General features: G+C 34.6%; 1 protein-coding gene across 1 annotated transcript in view; it reads left to right on the top strand.

Annotated features, from left to right (window-relative positions):
• Positions 1 to 1311: 1311 nt before the first annotated feature.
• Positions 1312 to 19970, top strand: part of LOC102585591 (protein fluG-like) — a 53594-nt gene continuing 34935 nt past the window's right edge. Inside the window, exons 1-8 of the mRNA XM_015308721.1 lie at positions 1312 to 1659; positions 8710 to 8961; positions 9681 to 9745; positions 9832 to 9947; positions 10023 to 10128; positions 10212 to 10368; positions 10455 to 10550; positions 10690 to 10738. Of these exons, the coding sequence (XP_015164207.1) occupies positions 1492 to 1659; positions 8710 to 8961; positions 9681 to 9745; positions 9832 to 9947; positions 10023 to 10128; positions 10212 to 10368; positions 10455 to 10550; positions 10690 to 10738 (1009 nt within the window). The 5' untranslated portion in view covers positions 1312 to 1491. The remainder of the gene's footprint in view (positions 1660 to 8709; positions 8962 to 9680; positions 9746 to 9831; positions 9948 to 10022; positions 10129 to 10211; positions 10369 to 10454; positions 10551 to 10689; positions 10739 to 19970) is intronic.

Raw genomic sequence — 19970 nt, 5'->3', positions numbered from 1 at the left:
CTTGCGCCACTAAAAGCTTTTGGTTCCGGAATTTTAACCTTAGACGATTCCCCACGAGTTGAGCCTAACGCTGCCACAGCCCGACATAATACAACTACTTCTGCACGAAGATTTTCATTTTCCTTATGCAGTCCCTCTAATTGTAATGTCGTTGCCTCACGAAAATTCAAGTCTTCAGCCATGCGTTCATCTATATCATTACGATACCCATTTATTTCAGACATTGTATTCTCAGCTTCCAGTCTCAAGGTAATTATCTACGTCAAGAGATCCACCAACATTGGGTCATCCATTCTTTCATCAGTAATCCCAATGAAGGCCTCTACTCTGTGCACCGACTCCCGAAGTTCTGCATTCGTCACCATCGTTAAACCGTGCTTTGATACCAATTGAAAGAGGGTCGATTTTTTTTCTTTAACACCACTCCTAGGCAGTCTACAACTCTTGTAAACTTCAGCCTTACACTCCTCACGAATTTAACTAAGTATGGAAAGACTTAACTTAGTTTTTAGGCAACGAAGTAAAGTAACAACACAGCCAACATACAGGAACTCTTCCCAACCTTTATTAATATCAAAATCAATACAAGGAAAGGTTTCATAAATTAGTCTAAGGTCAGAATCGTTCTGCCCTTTCCTTAGATGAATTTCCACCCTTTATAAAATTTCTGCACAAGGCAGTTACAGTAGTTACATCGGCGGTTACATTGGCGGTTGCATTTGACATGTGTCTAACACTTGTCTTCACAGAATTCAAACTAAGTTCCAGCACTAAATATTCTAAGAGATAAAACATATTTCGAACTAAATACATTTTAACACTTAACCGAAATTACAACATTCTAACACTTGGAATATTTCAGCCTACTTCCACACTTAGAATATTTCAGCTTCATTCCAACACTTAGAATTATTTCAGCATGCTTCCAACACTTAGTTTTATTTCAACTTCTGTCTTGCCAACGTCAAGTCCACAGCCTTGCCTTGCCAAGCCAACATACCGCCTTGTCTTGCCGACGACTTGCCACACGTAAGCCTTGTACGTTCAAGCTGCTTTGCCAACACCCAAGCGTCTTGAACTCTTTGCCGTTCGCTAACTCTTAGTTCACAGTGCAAGTTTTGCCCACATACATGCCAAGACCAATGCCCAAATCCTTGCCATGCCTGCACATCATTAGTTTAAGCAAACTACGGGTCTAACAATATCTTAGCCCTTTTTGGGCTTTTAAATAGGAGAGAGACGGATACAAGAAAAAAATATTGTATAATAAGTGGATCTTGGAGGTCCACTTGTCAATCAAGAAAAGCCTCATACAAATATTTTGGATCTAGAGAGACAATTTCACATACCAACATAATTGTACTAGTGGAACGATTTTTATGCTCATTCCGATAATATTAAGGTCGTGAATTTGGCACAAGTGTATAGGAATATACATGTGATTTGAGTGTCTTAACTTTATGACGTGAAATTGGTAAGGAAATACAAAATATGGAGAATTTTGAAGAGCTGAAAAGAGCAGTGGAGAGCGTAGAAATGGTGGATGCTCATGCACACAACATTGTGGCGCTCGACTCCAATGTCCCTTTCCTTAACTGCTTTTCTGAATCCATAGGAGGCAAAACTTTATCTGATTCTCCTAATTCCGTCGACTTCCAGGTCTATTTCTTATCCCTCTCCGCAATTTCTTTTAATAAATAATACAGAGTATGTAAATCATATTACTTCCATCTTCTTTGATGCAACATTAAGATTTTTTACCAAAGTAAGCCATAATTAAAATCAATTCACCAATATAATACATTTTTTTTTTGAAATTTTACAAAACTAATAGAAACGTAGTTCTCAATAACGTTTTAGCTTATATTTTATCCAAAAAAATTCAATAACAAAACGATAAAAATCTGACAGAGTAAACAGACATAAAACATTATTATCAGTAACATTTTATAATTCGTTACTCTGAAGCATGTTTTACAGCTAAAACGTGTTTTACAGTAAAATTGAAATTTTTTTATACGTACTGACAATAAAACTAAAATCTCAAAATTCGTACGTCGAGTCACCAAAAGTTCTCTCTTGAATCATAATATCTTGAGCGAGTTATATACATCAGAGATTAATAGCAATTTTGTCACTTAAAAGCAAAAGAAAAAGGAAATAGTAGTAAGAAACAACTTCATCTAACATGATTTTGTAATGTACAAAAATGTGGACTAATTAATTATGTATATATTCTAAGAAAGAAGCTTCCTAGATGCTAAAATAAAGAAAATGAAATTTATCATATTCACTTTCCACCGAGCTCATCAATGCGTAGTTTCCATCGGTAAAGTGATTAAATTAATATAACAAGTTTTTACTTTTTAGAATCATATATATGGTGCAAGATAACAAACAACATGTATATGCAAAATAAGTGAGGCCCAACAGTTAGTGAGTAGACCTTCTCTTTAGACTTTCCCAATTTTTAATACCGTTTACAGCTAGTAACGTCCTTCTCCCAATGTCTAACCACAAAACATGGCAAACTCCGCCGCCGATATCCGGCTAGAATCGATCTGCCAAAAGACCAATCTCTCGACAAGCATCCCCAATCACACTTATTCTCCTGCTAACAAAATATATCTCTCTGCTTTACAAGCAACCATTACTAGCAAACACAAATATTTCGTTATTTTAATAATTTTGTTTTATTAAATAATTATTTAATATGTTTATAAATAAATCAATTATTCAGATTCAAATGTTGAAAAATAAATCGTCTTTAATCTTTTACACTCTGTTTGGATCATTGTTACCCATTATTTCATAATGTATTGTATTGTATTATACTCTATTGTACTGTATTGTATGGTAGATACAACGTTTGGCTAGATTGTATTGTTTGTTGTTGTTTAATAACATTTTAATTGTTTGGTTTGATTGTATCGTACTGTATTGTAATTTATAAATTTACTAAAATATCCTTAATTATTCTAGGGTAGGAGGTTTGACTAGAATTAAATAATATAAGGTAAAGGGTAAAATAATATTTTGAAATATTATGTAAAGATATAATTGGAAAAGGAAATTAAGTAACAATGGAAACACACCAAATCGATTGTTCCATATAATAGGGGGTTTTTCGTTGTTACGTAACAACGAAATTTAACAATACAATACAATACATTTTAAGTAACAATACAAAACAAACATTGTAGGTATAGTAACGATACAATACAATACAATGAGTAACAATGATCCAAACAGAGTGTTAGTATTCAAATCTAGATATTAATGTGTACTGTGATTCAGACCTCTTACTCTTAAAGAAAACAAATGAGGTCGACCCTATTCAGATTAAGTGATTAAGACAAATGCATTTAATGGCTTAAGGTCTATATCATTCAGATTCAAAGGTCTATATCATTCAGATTCAAAGCTCTATAAAGTGCAAACAGATGAGACTTAAAAGGAAAGTAAGACGAACCTATCGTAATAGAGGGATCAATGAATTTCTTTCTAACATCTATTGTGCACTTTATCCATCTTCCAAAAAATATATAGTGGGAATGAGAGAGTTGTCAAGGCTAAACCAACTCACCATCCTGGAATGTAAGATAACAGGTGATATTTTGCTACAAGTGACACGATATAAAAGCATGCTGGTTAGAAAAATAAGAACCAAAGTGCTCAGAAATACTCAGCCTATATAAAAGGAAAATTAGCACAACATAGAAACCAAGACTTTAATCACATAATGTTGAGGCCACCAGTCACCATGATTAGACTGCAGGAAACTTGTTAGTTTTAAAAATTCAGTTTAGTAAATTAGAGTTTTGTTATACGTTAGGTTTGTCCTAGTCTTTAGGAAGTAATTTTAAACGTGGGTAACTATCTAGTTTTAGGAATGTAGTTCCTAATTTTTAGCTTCAGGTTGTTTTGCTTATAAAGGATTGTAATTGCAGCTTTCAGCTATTCAATAAAAAAAAAATCCTTCGATTATATTGCCTTCTCTCTTCTCTATCGTCTTTCAACTTACAAGTATATATTTCTTGATACTATTTTTTCTATCAGTGGCAGCAGAGCCAAGTGAAATCCAAAAAAGAAAAAAAGAACAGAGAGAAATATTGCTAGTTTATGGCTTCAAAGAGCAATTATGTTCAAGTAGCTATTCCACATTTTGATGGTCACTATGACCATTGGAGTATGCTGATGGAGAACTTCTTACGGTCAAAAGAGTATTGGCCAATTGTCGAGGATGGAATGGGAGCTCCGGCGAAAGGCGAAGCCATACCGAATGCTCAAAAGGTGGAGTTCGAAGCAAGAAAGTTGAAAGATTTGAAGGCAAAAAATTATCTCTTTCAGGCTATCGATCGTCCCATCCTAGAAACTATTCTTTGCAAAGAAACTTCTAAGGATATTTGGGATTCGATGAACAAAAAATATCAAGGTGCTGCTAGAGTGAAGCGTGCACAACTTCAAGCTTTGAGAAAGGATTTCGAGATGTTGCAGATGAAGGAAGGAGAGTCTGTAATGAGTTACTGCGCTAGAACGATGGAGATTAGCAACAAAATGTGATTTCATGGTGAAAAGATGACTGATGTCACAATTGTGGAAAAGATATTGCACTCCCTGACGCCGAAGTATGACTATGTCGTTTGCTCCATTGAGGAGTCAAAAGATATAGACGAGTTATCGCTTGACGAATTGCAAAGTTCCTTATTGGTACATGAGCAAAAAATGAATTGCAGTTCATCTTCCAAAGAGCAGGCATTGAAGGCTTCTACCAATACTCGTTTCTCAAATTTTAGAGGAAGGGGTAGAGGTAGAGGAAGAGGAAGAGGAGATCAAGGATATATAGATGAAGGCAGCAAATACGGCAGTAGGAATTTCAGAGCCAATGATGACCACGGTAAAGACACAAGAAGGAATTTTGACAAATCAAAAGTAGAATGTTATAAATGTCATAAATTTGGTCATTATAAGTCTGAATGTTATACCAGGCTGCCGAATGACAAGGATGAGAAGTCAAATTTTGCTGAAAGTAATGAAGTTGAGACATTGTTGATGGCAGTCCAAGTAGAGAAGGAACCTTAACAAAACGTTTGGTATTTGGATACGGGCTGCAGCAATCACATGTGTGGAAGTAAGTCTTCTTTTTCTTCTTTGAATGAAGACTTCCGTTCAACAATTAGTTTTGGTGATTCTTCCACTGTGAGTGCAATTGGAAAGGGTGATATTAAGATTAGAACCAAGAATGGTTTTGAAGAAACGATCTCAAATGTGCTATATGTTCCTTCTTTGAAAAGCAATCTGCTACATTTTGGTCAATTGCAAGAAAAATGATATGTTATAACTATTGAGAAAGGTGCATGTGAGATTTATAATCCTACTAGAGGAGCTATTGCTGTTGTGAAAATGAGTTCAAACAGGTTGTTCCCGCTGAAGATAGAGAATATTCACCGTTGTTTGAAAGCAGAAGTTAGAGATCCGTCATGGTTGTGAAATTTTAGTTATGATCATTTGAGTTTTGGCGGATTAAAAGTTCTCCAACAAAAAAATATGGTGATAGGTCTTCCTGAAATTACAATTCCATCGCAAGTTTGTGAGGAATGTGTTGTTGGCGAACAACATCGTTCTCAATTTCCAAAAGGAAAGTCGTCGAGAGCCAATGATGTTTTGGAGCTGATACATTCGGACATTTGTGGCCCAATCAAACCAGCTTCTAATGGAGGAAAACGATACTTTATTACGTTTACTGATGATTTTTCTTGAAAAACTTGGGTTTATTTTTTTACATGAAAAATCTGAGGCTTTTAAAGCATTTAAAAGCATCAAGGTTCATGTAGAAAATGAGACGGGAAAGAAAACCAAGACTCTTCGGACGGATCGTGGTGGCGAGTATTTCTCTAAAGTTTTTGATGATTTTTGTGAATCTGATGGAATTAGAAAAGAGCTTACAACAGCTTATACACCACAACAAAATGGTGTATCGGAGAGAAAAAATAGAACCATCCTCAATATGGTTCGGAGTTTCCTGGCGAAAGGAAGAGTGAAAAAGAGTTTTTGGCCAGAAGCGATAACTTGGAGCATTCACGTCTTGAACAGAAGCCCTACATTTTCTGTTAAGAACATGACTCCAGAGGAGGCGTGGAGTGGAAGAAGGCCCGTTGTAGATCACTTTCGAATTTTTGGGTGCATTGCGTATGCACATGTCCCAGATGAGAAAAGGAAGAAGCTCGATGATAAGACTGAAAAATGTGTATTTCTTGGTGTTAGTAAAACATCCAAGGCCTATAAATTATTCAATCCACAAACAGAAAAGATTGTGATCAGCCGAGATGTTGTTTTTGATGAAGAAACTACTTGGGATTGGAATATGCAGCAGCCTACCCCATTCCTATTTGAGAATGAAGTTGAAGAACTGGCCTTGATACCTGGAAATTCAGAGTATTATGCTCTTACAACCGCTGAAATTTCTCCAACAACTGCTGAAATTACACCAACTGGTGGAAATTTTCCAGCAGCTTTGGAAGAAACTGATTCAGCAGCTCAGTCGCTTCGGCGTACTCGAAAAAGGCCTGCATGGATATCGGACTATGAGGTAACAGGAATTAAGGTAAATGATGATGCAATTACTCATTTTGCATTGTTTACGGACTGCGACCCTACAGTTTTTGAGAGTGCCGTTAGAGAAGAAAAATGGAGAAAGGCGATGGATGCTGAAATTGAAGCTATTGAAAGGAACGATACTTTGGAGTTTATTGATCTTCCTGAGAAGCAAAAAACCATTGGCGTCAAGTGGGTCTACAAGACGAAAGTGAAGGAAAATGGTGAAATTGACAAATATAAGGCGCGATTGGTGGTTAAGGGATACAAGCAGGAGTATGGTGTGGACTACACTGAAGTTTATGCTCCAGTTGCAAGGCATGACACCATCAGAATGGTAATTGCATTGGCGGCGCAAAATTCATGGCCTATCTTCCAGTTGGATGTCAAATCAACTTTTCTACACGGATATTTGGAGGAAGAGATATTTATCGAACAACCTCCTGGTTATGTTAAAGTTGGAAATGAGCAAAACGTTTATCGCTTAAAGAAGCCCCTTTATGGACTAAAACAAGTCCCCCGAGCTTGGTATAGTCGCATTGAGGCTTATTTTCTGAAAATAGGTTTTCAAAAGTGTCCATATGAGCATATACTTTTTGTGAAGATTGGGGATGATGCGAAAATGCTTATATGTTGATGATCTTATAAATACTGGGAACGATAGTGCCATGTTTGCTGAATTCAAGAAGTCTATGATGGATGAGTTCGAGATGTCTGATCTTGGTAATATGCATTACTTTCTTGGTTTAGAAGTGGTGCAATCTGATGATGGGATATTTATTTTCCAAAAGAAGTATGTGCGAGATATTTTAGACAGGTTCAAGATGTTGAACTGCAATCCCACCAACACACCCGTTGAGTTTGGCTTAAAACTAAACAAAGCTGGGAGAGGAATGATGGTGAATAGCATGCTTTACAAACAAATTGTGGGCAGTTTAATGTACCTAACTGCTACAAGACCCGACATTATGTATGCAGTAAGTCTTGTAAGTAGATATATGGATAGTCCAACGGAGATGCATTTGTTAGCTGCGAAGAGAATTCTTTGCTTCTTACAAGGAACGAAAGATTTTGGTATTTTCTACCAGAAAGGAGAAAAGTCAGATTTGATTGGCTTTACAGACAGTGACTATGCAGGAGATCAAGACGACAGAAAGAGCACTTCCGGTTATGTTTTTATGCTAGGCACATGGGCTGTTTCGTGGTCTTCCAGGAAGCAAAAAATTGTCACTTTATCGAGTACTGAAGCGGAATTTGTTGCTGCTACAGCTTGTGCTTGTCAAGTTCTTTTGTTAAGAAGAATTTTTGAAGAACTACAATTCAAACAAGAAAGAGCAACTACAATTTTCTGTGACAACAACTCTGCCATCAAGCTATCAAAAAATTCTGTGCTACATGGAAGGAGCAAGCACATTGACGTGAAGTATTATTTTCTGCAAGATCTCAACGATGAAGGAACAATAGAGTTGGAATATTGCCGAAGTGAAGACCAACTGGTAGATATCTTTACCAAACCTCTCAGGTTGTTTCATTTCAAAAATTTGAGGAGGTTGATTGGAATTGGCACAATGGATGAGTTCAAGAAGCTGAAGTTAAACTGAAGCTTGAGAGCTTTCAGTTTAAGGGAGGGTGTTAGTTTTAAAATTTTAGTTTAGTAAATTAGAGTTTTGTTATACGTTAGGTTTGTCCTAGTCTTTAGGAAGTAATTTTAAAACGTGGGCAACTATCTAGTTTTAGGAGTGTAGTTTCTAATTTTTAGCTTCAGGTTGTTTTGCTTATAAAGGATTGTAATTGCAGCTTTCAGCTATTTAGTCAAAAAAAAATTCCTTCGATTATATTGACTTCTCTCTTCTCTATCATCTTTCAACTTACAAATATATATTTCTTGATACTGTTTTTCTATCAAAGCTGACTTAATATGGAGCTCAGTATTGCTTTCCAAACAAAGGATAATAGTTTGGAAACCATTTATACTATTTGCTTATTAATGTTATCTTCTCATTTATACTATTTGCTTATTAATGTTATCTTGTCAAAGTAATGGATCAGTTCTTACACATTATCATTTTCCCCTTTGTCATTCTTCTTACAGTACTAGCTAATTGTATCTTCCAGGTAAATCTAAATGAAATTTGTGAACTGTATGGCTCAAGCTTATCCTTGGATGCTGTTGAGGAATCTCGTCGATGCTTAGGGTTGGAGGCGAGTGCTGCAGTTTGCTTTAAAGCAGCAAGAATTGTTATCTTACTTATTGACGATGGAATTAAATTGGACAAAAAACTTGACATCAAATGGCATGAAAGCCTGGTACCAACAGTTGGTAGAATACTACAAGTGGAGCATGTTGCTGAAAATATCCTTGAGAAGGTAATGAAAGATTTTATATAGTGAACGAGATACACTACATCATATATATATTGGGCCTTTAATTTCACCTAAAAAGTGTTCCCTAAATTGCTACTACTACTACATACTTTGATATTGGTCCTATCACCAGCAAGTTTGTATCAGGGTAATTAGTTACATTTGGAGGTTCTCTAATATCCAGGAAAAATTCTTTGCAAGGATTGGTGACAATGAAATAAATCCCTTAAAAGATCAGCCAGCTGACATTTTAATATAAGTCCTCAACATTGTTCAACATGAATAACTTAGTTCCAGACTAGGAATTGTATACATTTTTAATGTTCCTAGCTCGACAGTGAGGGAAGAGAAAGGTGTAACATAAAAGGATGGTTCGGTACTGTCCCCTGTTTACGAGTACCTACTGTTTATTCAGACTTTGTGTATAAAGCTGATTATATTTTTGTTTCGTAACATTGAATGAATATTTCTTGTTATCTCTCTTTTGTGTCCTACTTCTACTTCCCTGTAATAATTAGGGCTTATCCCCAGATTATACGGCTATAATTTCAATTATTGTGGGACATTTACATCTAATCCTTATGAAGTGTATTACTTGAATCATTCGCATATAAGTGAAAAGTTTTTTCTTTCAGCATTCATATCTCTAGTATATTTTTCTCATTGTTATATCTACTTTCTTAAATTTATTAATATATTTCTCCTGTCATATTCGATTGCAGGGTTCAGATGGAAAGTTGTGGGCACTGAGTTCATTTATGGAGACTTTCACTAAGGAACTGAATTCATATCCTTTAAAGTATTAGTCAATATATGTTTCTTTTGATTTATAATGAATTAAAATCCCGAAAGTTGTTCCTTAGTGTTGCACACAGAAGGTGATAAAGTTGTTGCCTTTAAAAGTATTATTGCACATCGTAGTGGCCTTGCAATTAATACAAACGTCACACAAAAGGAGGCTGAGGAGGGCCTGAATGACATTTTAAGTGGTGAGTCTTACAAGATTTGGGGTTCTAATGCATATGACTGTCAAGTAATTCTGATAATAGATTCTGTATTTCCAGCGGGGAAGCCAGTCAGAATCTCAAACAAGAACTTTAGTGATTATATTTTTATGCATGCTTTGGAGGTGGCTCAAAATTTTAACTTGCCAATGCAGATAGATACAAGGTGAAAAAAAGACTATTTTTCTGGTTACATGTTATATTGTTATTATTATTCCCAGTCCTTGAAGACTAGATTTTTCATTACAGTTTGGAGGAGAAGGATCTGGATCTGAGGCCAGGGAATCCCCTTAATCTTCGCAATCTTCTTGAGGATACGAGATTCACTAAGAATCGTTTAGTGCTTTTACATGCATCATTCCCTTTCTTAAAGGAAGCTTCATATCTTGCTTCCGTCTACCCTCAAGTATGTTTTTTTCTATCAACATGTCACATTGAGAGTTTTTCACATATATATGAACAAGCTTATATTTTTGTTTGTCTCCTTTACAGGTCTATCTTGATTTTGGGTTGAGGATTCCTAAGCCTAACTTCCATGGGTTGGTCTCCTCAGTGAAAGAAATTCTAGACCTTGCTCCTATCAATAAGGTTATTTCTGCACTTCAACATACATAAAACTATATTTTGCAATTAAGCCTAAGCGATTTCAAGTTATGATATTGATCTCCTCCTCCATCGCCTTTATGATTGCACTGTTTATGCTCACGTAATGTTTAAATATCAACAGGTGATGATCAACAGCAGTGGCATCGCATTTGCTGAAAGATTTTACCTAGGTATTGCTTGAGATTCTTATCTTGAATATTACAACAACAACAAACCCACTGAAATCCCACAAAGTGGGGTTTAGGGAGGCTAAAGTGTACTCAAGCCTTACCATTACCTCTTCAAAAGGCTCTAGACTCAAGCAAATTGAAGCACTAATTAAAAGAAAAACACGACAACTAACACTAAAGTAGTGCGGAACATATGCAAGAATTATAACACTAACAACAAGGTGCAGTAACCTAAACATATTAAACCACATTGATAATCAGAAACTAATTAAAAACTGAAAACTACATGACTATGCTAATACTACGACTGACACAGAGCTCCATCCAGCAAAGACTGGAATACGCTAGTAACAAGACCACCTCTCGCTACTTACTAGTTACTAACATTTTACTCTTATCCACGACCTCCATACCTTTCTATCTAAAGTCATGTCCTTAGTAAGTTGCAGATGCATCATAACCTGCCTAATCAACTCTCTCAAATACTTGTCTCTTGGAGATTACTTGAGTATCAAGTCTCACTTTTACGTCTGTCTCATGCGTCTCATCACTAATTTTACACTCCGATCCAAATACTGAGTCTTGGTCCTACTCAACCTGAGCCCTTTAGACTCTACATTATGTCTCCACGCCTCCAACTGCGAGTCTCCTCGATCAAAGTAATGTTACCAGCAAATACTCCAAGGAACTTCAACCTAAATATGTTGCGTCAATTTATCCATCACGAAGGCAAAATAGAAAGGGCTCAGTGCTGAGTGCTCTGATTCTCCTCCCATTATTCTTATCCAGCTTGGCTCTGTCATATATGTCTTTGATCACCCCTAATGAAAGCCACCAATACATCTTTAGACTCCAAAAATCGTCGAAGGACTCTTCTTGGGACTTTATCGTAGGCATTTTCATGATTAATGAACACCTTATGCAAATCTCTTTTCCTCTGCCTATATTTCTCCATCAGTCTCCTCACAAGGTGAATGACTTCAGTTGTCAAACGTCCTGGCATGAATCAAATCTGGTTCCCAAAAATGGACACGTCTCTCATCACCCTCATCTCCACCACCCTTTCTCAAGCTTTCGAGGTGTGACTCAACAACTTAATACCCCTATAATTGTTGCAGGATATCACCCTTTGTTCTTGTACAAATTTGCTTTTCTAAAGATAATGAGTAAAAAAATGTTTCTTCTGATGGTAATTTTAAATATCCTGTTTATATGGCTGGTTAGATAAGAAATGCAAACACTTATAATAACAGGACATCATGTCTTTTGTCATACAGTTTGTCAAAAAATAAACTTTAGTAGGAACTTGGACAATTGATGATACATGTTTGATATGCATTTTACCGGTGTTCTTATCTTATTCTGGTGTTGATTACCCAACAACCGTGCTCAGTGGAGGGGTGAATTAGGAAACCCTAATCTACATGAACGTGTATATAGGGAGTGAAATAGAGAACTTGTCGGAAATGGGCCTGCCCTATTTTGTTTTTGTTTTGTTTTGTTTCCGTTCGTGCTGGATTTGGGCAATAGGCCCAAATATATAATTTGCTTTCTTATCAATAAAAGTCTAACTTTCACCCAAAAAAAAAACAACCCAACATATGTTTCCTTAGTTTATCCTTTACGCATGTCTGTTGCCAAGGTACCTAGATATTGATAGTGGTGGCAAATAAGCAGATTGAAGTGAATTTGGTGAATTAAAAATGATTTGAGTTAAAATAGATTGGTTGCAATCCATCCATATAAATATGGATGATAAATTAGATAAAATATGAATTGAATAAAATATGGTTAGTTTTATGCCCTTGAACTTTAAATTTGTATGAATTCTTTCATTTCAGTTCACATGACATGTATTTTTCAATCGCTTTAAAAAATGACACTATTTAATTTTAAAACAATTATTTATAGTTTAAGGGTGTGTTTGGTATGAAGGAAAATGTTTTCCATGGAAAATGTTTTCCTAGAAAATGTTTTCTTGGAAAACAAGTTGATTTTTGACTTATTTTCTCATGTTTGGTTGGTGAGTAGAAAATATTTGCCGAAAAAGATTTTTAGTGTTTGATTTATGAATGAAAAATGTTTTTGAAAAAATTTCTTTTATTTTTACTAGAGTAGAAAATAATTGTTGAAATTGAAAATATTTTTTAAAAACAAACTTAATTTTTTTTGGGGGTGGGGGGTCGAGGGTAGGGGTGAAAAATTGAATTTTGAAGTAAAAAATATTTTTTCAAACAAAACTTAAATTTTTTTTTGGGGAGTAGGGGGGGGCTGGTAGGGAGTGGGTGGGGGCTGGGTAGGGGGGTCGAGGGTAAGGATGAAAAAATGAAATAATATTTTTTTAAAAAACAAAACTTAAAATAATTTTCTTTTTGAAGGGGTGGGGGGCTGATAGGGGGCTGGGGGGGGGGGCGAGGGTTGGAGGTGGGGGGTGTAAAAAAATAAAAATTGAAATTAGAAATATCTTTTAAACAACTTTTAATATTTTTTTGGGAGGGGTGGTGGTAGGGGGTGGGGGTAGGGTAAAAATATTAAATTTAAAAACAAACTTTAAATTATTTTTTTTTTGTGGGGGCTGGTTTGAGGGTAGGGACCAAATAAATTGATTTTTTCAACAAATTTTTTTTTAATTGAAAGTTGGAAGAGAGTTTTGAAAAATGTTTTCCTTAAGTTTTGAAGGGAAGTTATTTTCCTTAAATTTGAGGAAAATGAGTTGATTTGAAAAACATTTTCCAAAACATTTAACCCAACCAAACATGAGAAAATTGGAAAACATTTTCCGAAAAATGTTTTCCTTCATACCAAACACACCCTAAATTTCCCTTCTTTTTTTTTGGTTAAAAGAGCTTTTATTTATAACACAAACAAGATCAACATTACATAGGGGTTATTATCCCCCTCTGCCTCAAAGTGATCAGGCATAGTAGTAGCTTCTAGAGATGCAAATGGATGAAGCATATTCAGGAGTTCTTCCTCATCCTCAGCTAGACTGGAATTTAAAATACTAAGGTTGCCAAGTTTTGCTAGATTATTACAGTACAAAATGCTAGTTTTCCTAGTAGTATATCCTCCAAAAGAGTCATTATATAAGCAGTCCTCAGCCTATGGTGGAGGTTCCATCAAGAACATCACTTCATTTGTTGTGGCTCTCTGTTGTCCTTCAGTTGCTAATATATGAGACATTGTGTTGCCTTCCCGGAAGTTATGCCGGATCTGGAGATTCCCCAGTTTCCTCAGTGCATACCTGCAATCAGTCACAATATTAGAAAAAAGTGGGGATGGGTGTTGTATTTGTTTGATTACCTATGTAGCATTTGTTTCAACCTCGGTGATGTTTAACTCATGAGCAATAGACACCTCCAAACCTTGAAGGAGAGCTTGAAGTTCCATATGAGTGTGGTTAACACCTTTGCCTCGTTTGTAGAAGCCGACAATCCAGTTCCCACGACTGTCTCGAAAGACACCACCAATTCCATTAAAATTATAGTCATGAGTGTAGGAACCATGTTAAGCTTAATACCCGTATTCAAGGGAGGGAACCACTTGATTTTAATGTCGAAGAGGTAATGCTCAATCTATGCAGAAAGGAATTGGTGGGAAGACGATTGTGATAACAAAGCCAAAGGAAAAACCTAACTTTACTAAGAGTTGGAGTTTTCCAAATCCAACTACAGTCATCATAGGATGCAAGAGTAGGAGAGATGATGATGTAAACTGAGGAGGTAGTGAACAAATCATTACTCTTTAAGGACCAAGAAGGGAAGTCAGATTTTTTTAGCCCCTCCGTAAAGATAACAGAAGAAATTTTATTTTTAATATCTTCAGGGAAATCAAAAGAACAGCCTTCCAAATGCCAAGAGTTGTTGAAACAGATATCGCTGATAGTTTTATGATATCAGTATGATGAATCGGACCTTGGATTAGGGATTTGAGATTGCAATTTGGAGGAATCCAATTAAAATCCCAAAAATTAATGTGATTACCAGTAACAACGGTTGTTCATCTTGTATTCCTAAGATACTTAGAACAAAACTTTGAAAAATTTGATAAAAACAACAAATTTTAAAGAGTATTTTCAAACTATAAAATTAAAACTAGTAGAGAAATAGAATCAGAAACAGATTAGAAATAATATAAAAATATTTTTTTCAAAGAAAGAAAATCGAGCCCACTGAATGCACAATTTTCCCTTAAGATTCCCCTCAAGTACCCAAGTTTAATGAAATATATCCTCCCAGGATAGAACGATCTTACTCACCAGTGTATCAGTACCTAAAACAACGGTGTCAGCGAACCACTCAACGACAGTAAAGTACACTTATAATACTAGATTTAGTAGTAGTAGAAGAAGTCCAGAAAAATTTGTTCCACTAAAATGAGAGGAAATCCCTCAATTTATAGAAAACAAAGGGTAGTGTGAAAAGGTTCTTATTGTGCCTTACCGGAAAGGTCATAAACATTTGAAAAAGTCACAATCTTTCGAAAAGGTCAAAACCTTTCATAAAAGTCACAACTTTTCATAAAAGTCACAACCTTTTCATAAAAGTCGCAACTCTTCATAAAAGTCGCAACTTTTCATTTTCCATTCACACCTTTTAAAACCCAACAATCCCCCGCATGAATGGGGAATGACTCCAAGACAAAGAAACGGACAAGTATGTGTACTTTACAAGCAAGAGTTAATTGCATCTGGATAAGTAGGTTTCCCCTTGGACTTTCCGTAGTGAACATATGTCGGATATACTCGGTCATTCGGTAGATACGATATCTTTGAACCATCGAGTTTTGGTGTATACCTAGACAATCATATGTCACACAATTAACCATTTACCATTTATGGTTCTTACGATTGTGTTTGTTTCAGCTATGAACACCTCCTGTTTCATGAGTGTATAGAGAGATGGGATTTTGGCAATCATCCTCTTTGAAGCGGTTTACACTTCACATTCATATAGGTAATTTCTAAACGTGTTATCGTGTAGATACACTATTTGGTCAAATCTGCCAAACTTAGTAAATCATTAAAAATTTTAAGCTTTATTAACTCATTAACAAGCCTTAATGTTGTATCCTTGTTCCTGAGCATTGTCTTCATCATGGGAATGGATTCAGTTGGTTGACAATGCCAAACCGTCAGTCACAACTTTGTTTTTCTCCTTGAATCGAGCTCTTGGGATCTCCAGTCTGCTAGATAGAGTTACCGCCATGATGAATTGTCCTAAGCCGTAAATACATTCCCTTAAATGATCTTTCAACTTTCTCTCTAGTTAGGCCTTTTTGTAAGTGGATCCGACACATTATCATTTGACTTTACATAGTCAATTGTGATAATTCTAATAGAGAGTTATTTTCTAACGGTATCATGTCTATGTCTTATATGACGAGACTTTTCGTTATACGTCATGATCCATGCCCTACTTATTGCATCTTGACTATCAAAGTGTATGCATACTGATGCCAAAAGTTTGGGCCAAAAAGAATATCTATCAAGAAATTCCCGAGTTTTTCAACTTGTTCACTGGCCTTATCTAGAGCACCTAGCTCAGAGATTATTGTAGAGCTAGTGATACATGTCATTTTGGAAGATTTCCAAGTGACTGTTCCTCCACCAAGAGTAAATATATATCCACTCGTGGATTTTACTTCATTTGATCCCGGTGATCCAATTTGCATCACTATATCCTTTCAATACGGTAGGATATTTGTATAATGCAAGACATAGTTTTGAGTATGTTTTAAATACTCCAAAACTATTTTCATTGTCATCCAATGAGTTTGATTGGGATTGTTAGTGAACCGACTCAGTTTATTAATAGCACATGCTATATCTGATCGTGTACACTTTCTGATATACATCATACTTCCCAATACTCTAGCATAATCTAATTGTGAGTCACTTTCACTTTCATTCTTTTGAAGTGCAAAGCCACATTATTGGAGTCTTGACAATATTAAAATTCAAATATTTAAACTAGTCAAGTACCTTTTCAATGTAATGAGACTGTGACAATGCTAAACATTTTGGAGTTCTATGAATTCTTATACCTAAGATCACATTAGCAACTCCACGATCTTTCATATCAAAGTTGCTTTCTAGCATATATTTATGTCATTAGTCTCTCTATTGATGATCAACATATCACCAATATACAAACAAACAATGACCTTGTGATTTTAATGTAAACACGTTTATCACTTCCATCATTTTTAAATTCATTTACCAACATAGTTTGGTCAAATTTCTTATGTCATTGTTTGGGTGCTTGTTTTAGTCCATAAAGTGACTTAACAAGTTCGCACACTTTCTTTTCTTTACTAGGAACCACAAAATCCTCGGGCTGTTCCATGTAAATTTCTTCCTCCAATTCTCTATTTATGAAAATTGTTTTCACATTCATTTGATGAATTTGGAGGTCATATACCGCATCTAATGCAATTAACATTCGAATGAATGTAATTCTAGTTACTGGTGAGTATGTGTCGACAAAATCAAAACCTTATATTTGTCTACAACCTTTGACAAAAAGTCTTGTTTTGTATTTGTCAATAGTTCCATCGACTTTCATTTCCTTCTAAAGATTCACTTTGAACCCAAATGTTTATTTTCTGGAAGAAATCAATTAACTTATAATATGGTTGCTCAAGATTGAATCAATCTCATTATTGACACCATCTTTCCAAAAGGATGAGTCTACAGAAGACACAAGAAATGTTACACAATCATATTTGAAGGAAGTAGATGTCCTTTGACATTTACTATGCCTCTAAATCTCTTTATTAAGTACATTCTCCTTTTTTCTTTCCAAGGTCTTTTAGACCCTTCACTAGACTACTCAAGTCTAATTTTACAGTCTACAGTCATAGGTCCTATTTTAATCCTTTTAGGAATAGGAACTTGGACTTTGGCTAGACACCCCCACACTTTGAAATATTTTAACTTATATTTCGTTCCTTTTCATTTCTCATATGGAATAGATTGTGTCCTGAACAAACAAAACTTATTATTGCTTTCTTTCTGAAAAGACAACTTTTTGTTGTTCCCTTTTGGTTTAAGGATAGCTTCTCCACACAAGTTTTGTGGTAAACCTGAACTTATAAGTAATGTAGCCATCATTTCCTCCAAAGTTCAATTTTTTTTCTGCAATTTCATTAGATTGAGGTGAATAGGGCAATAGTTTGATGGATAAATCCACTTTCCAAACATATTTCTAAAAAAGGAGATTTATATTCTCCATCCCTATCATTTCTTATCTTTTTCCCAACTGATTTTCAACTTCAATATTATATTATCTAGACATTTCTATTGTTTCATCTTTACCATTCAGCAAATAGACATAGTCGTTTCTAATGCAATTGTCAATGAAAGTTATGAGATACATTTTCCCACCTCGAGATGGTGTTGACTTCATATTACAAATGTCAGTGTAAATCAACTCTAAGGGATTAGAATTCCTTTCAACAGATTTATAAGAATGCTCAACATACTTAGATTTCACACAAACTTGACATTTTTATTTATTGCACTCAGAGTTAGACAAAACTTCTAGAGTGTTCATGTCACAAACAATTTGACTCAAGCAAGTAAGAACAAATAAAAATATTAAGTTTGAAAAGCTCTCTGCGAGGTAGCTTTTTCTCACAAATATTTTGTTCCTCTTTCTTACAATTTTGTGTGATACAAACACTTTTTAGAGTCATCACCTTGTCAAATGTCCTTTTTGGAAGGACCTTTCCATAAGTTTCAATTTGGTTGTTATAGAACTACCCATAAATAAAGTTTCATCAGGTCCAATAAAGGCAATATAGTCCAAAAGCATCTTTTACAAAACATGACAAATGACTATTCACCAATATTCATGTCTATACAAATAGTTATATTTAATAGACAGATCTTTTCATGAAAAATCACATCATTTTAAGTGACTCTTTTTTCATAAAAGAACTCAATAATTTTGAACAAGTATACATATAATTTGGTAGTTTCATACTAGTCATACCATATACTAGTAAACGAGAAACTCAACGACCACAATATCAAATATACTCCAAGAATTTTGTGGGTCTAACATAATACAAAAGTATCATCAAATTTCATATCTTGTGCTCCAAATTTAAATGAGACACTAAGTCTAATTTTATCTTTGTCATAAGCAAAGAACCCCCACATTTTAAATATGATCTCAAAAATATTTTTCAAGTATTTGAATATAGGTTTTCCACATATGTTTTTTCTCATGCTATCAAAGTGTCATTGGCAACATGAAACCACTTTTGAAAATATTATTCTACAAAATAATTATAGTGCTTCAATTCCATTTGACAATTTTTACACAATGTCAAAGTTCATACCATAGAGGCACAAAATCACAAACTCTAAGTCACTGATATTTTTCCTTTATCACAAATAGACATACCACTTAGTATTTAAAATACTAACAATAAAGACAAAATTTTTTGTACAATTTGTTTCTATATAACAGTGAAGTTTATAGAAAATCAAAAGTACAACATTGACTTATCATGTGAAGTTTTCATATTTTTCAAATCAATTGCATAGTCTAATTTATCTAGAGTAGAAAACTACAAAAGTTTTTAGTGTACAAAAATCAGACACAATCAAATTTCACATGGCGTACAAAATTACAAAAGTTTTTTCCTGTTTCCAAACATAATTGAACATATTCATAGATTATCATATAGATATGCTTTTCTTTCCAAATAGCCTTCCAACTATAATATTTTGACATACTACTTTATCAAACAAAAATGTGCATCTCTCATTCTGCAAACTAAAGAATTTTAAAGGCAACACTTTTTTCCAAGGAAAATTCATTCAAAACTCATATGATTTGCAGATCCTTTTTTTAAGATTGTTTTTCATCTTGTATTCCTAAGATACTTAGAACAAAACATTGAAGAACTTGGTAATAAACAACAAAGTTTAAAGAGTATTTTCAAATTAGAAAATTAAAACTAGTAGAGAAAATAGAATCAGAAACAAATTAGAAACAATATAAAAATATTTTTATCAAAGAAAGAAAATCGAGCCCAATGAATACACAGTTTCCCTTACATTAATCTTCTACTTCCATGATTTGTTTCTCTCAAGCACTAGAATACAAGAAATACCAATAGTATAATAATTTCCTTAAGATTATTGTTCATCTTGTATTCCTAAGATACTTAGAACAAAACTTTGAAGAACTTGGTAAGAAACAACAAAGTTTAAAGA

This window comes from Solanum tuberosum, unplaced genomic scaffold (genome assembly GCF_000226075.1).
Source record: "Solanum tuberosum cultivar DM 1-3 516 R44 unplaced genomic scaffold, SolTub_3.0 scf00091, whole genome shotgun sequence".
Lineage (NCBI taxonomy): Eukaryota > Viridiplantae > Streptophyta > Magnoliopsida > Solanales > Solanaceae > Solanum > Solanum tuberosum.
This window is presented reverse-complemented; position numbering and strand designations above follow the sequence as displayed.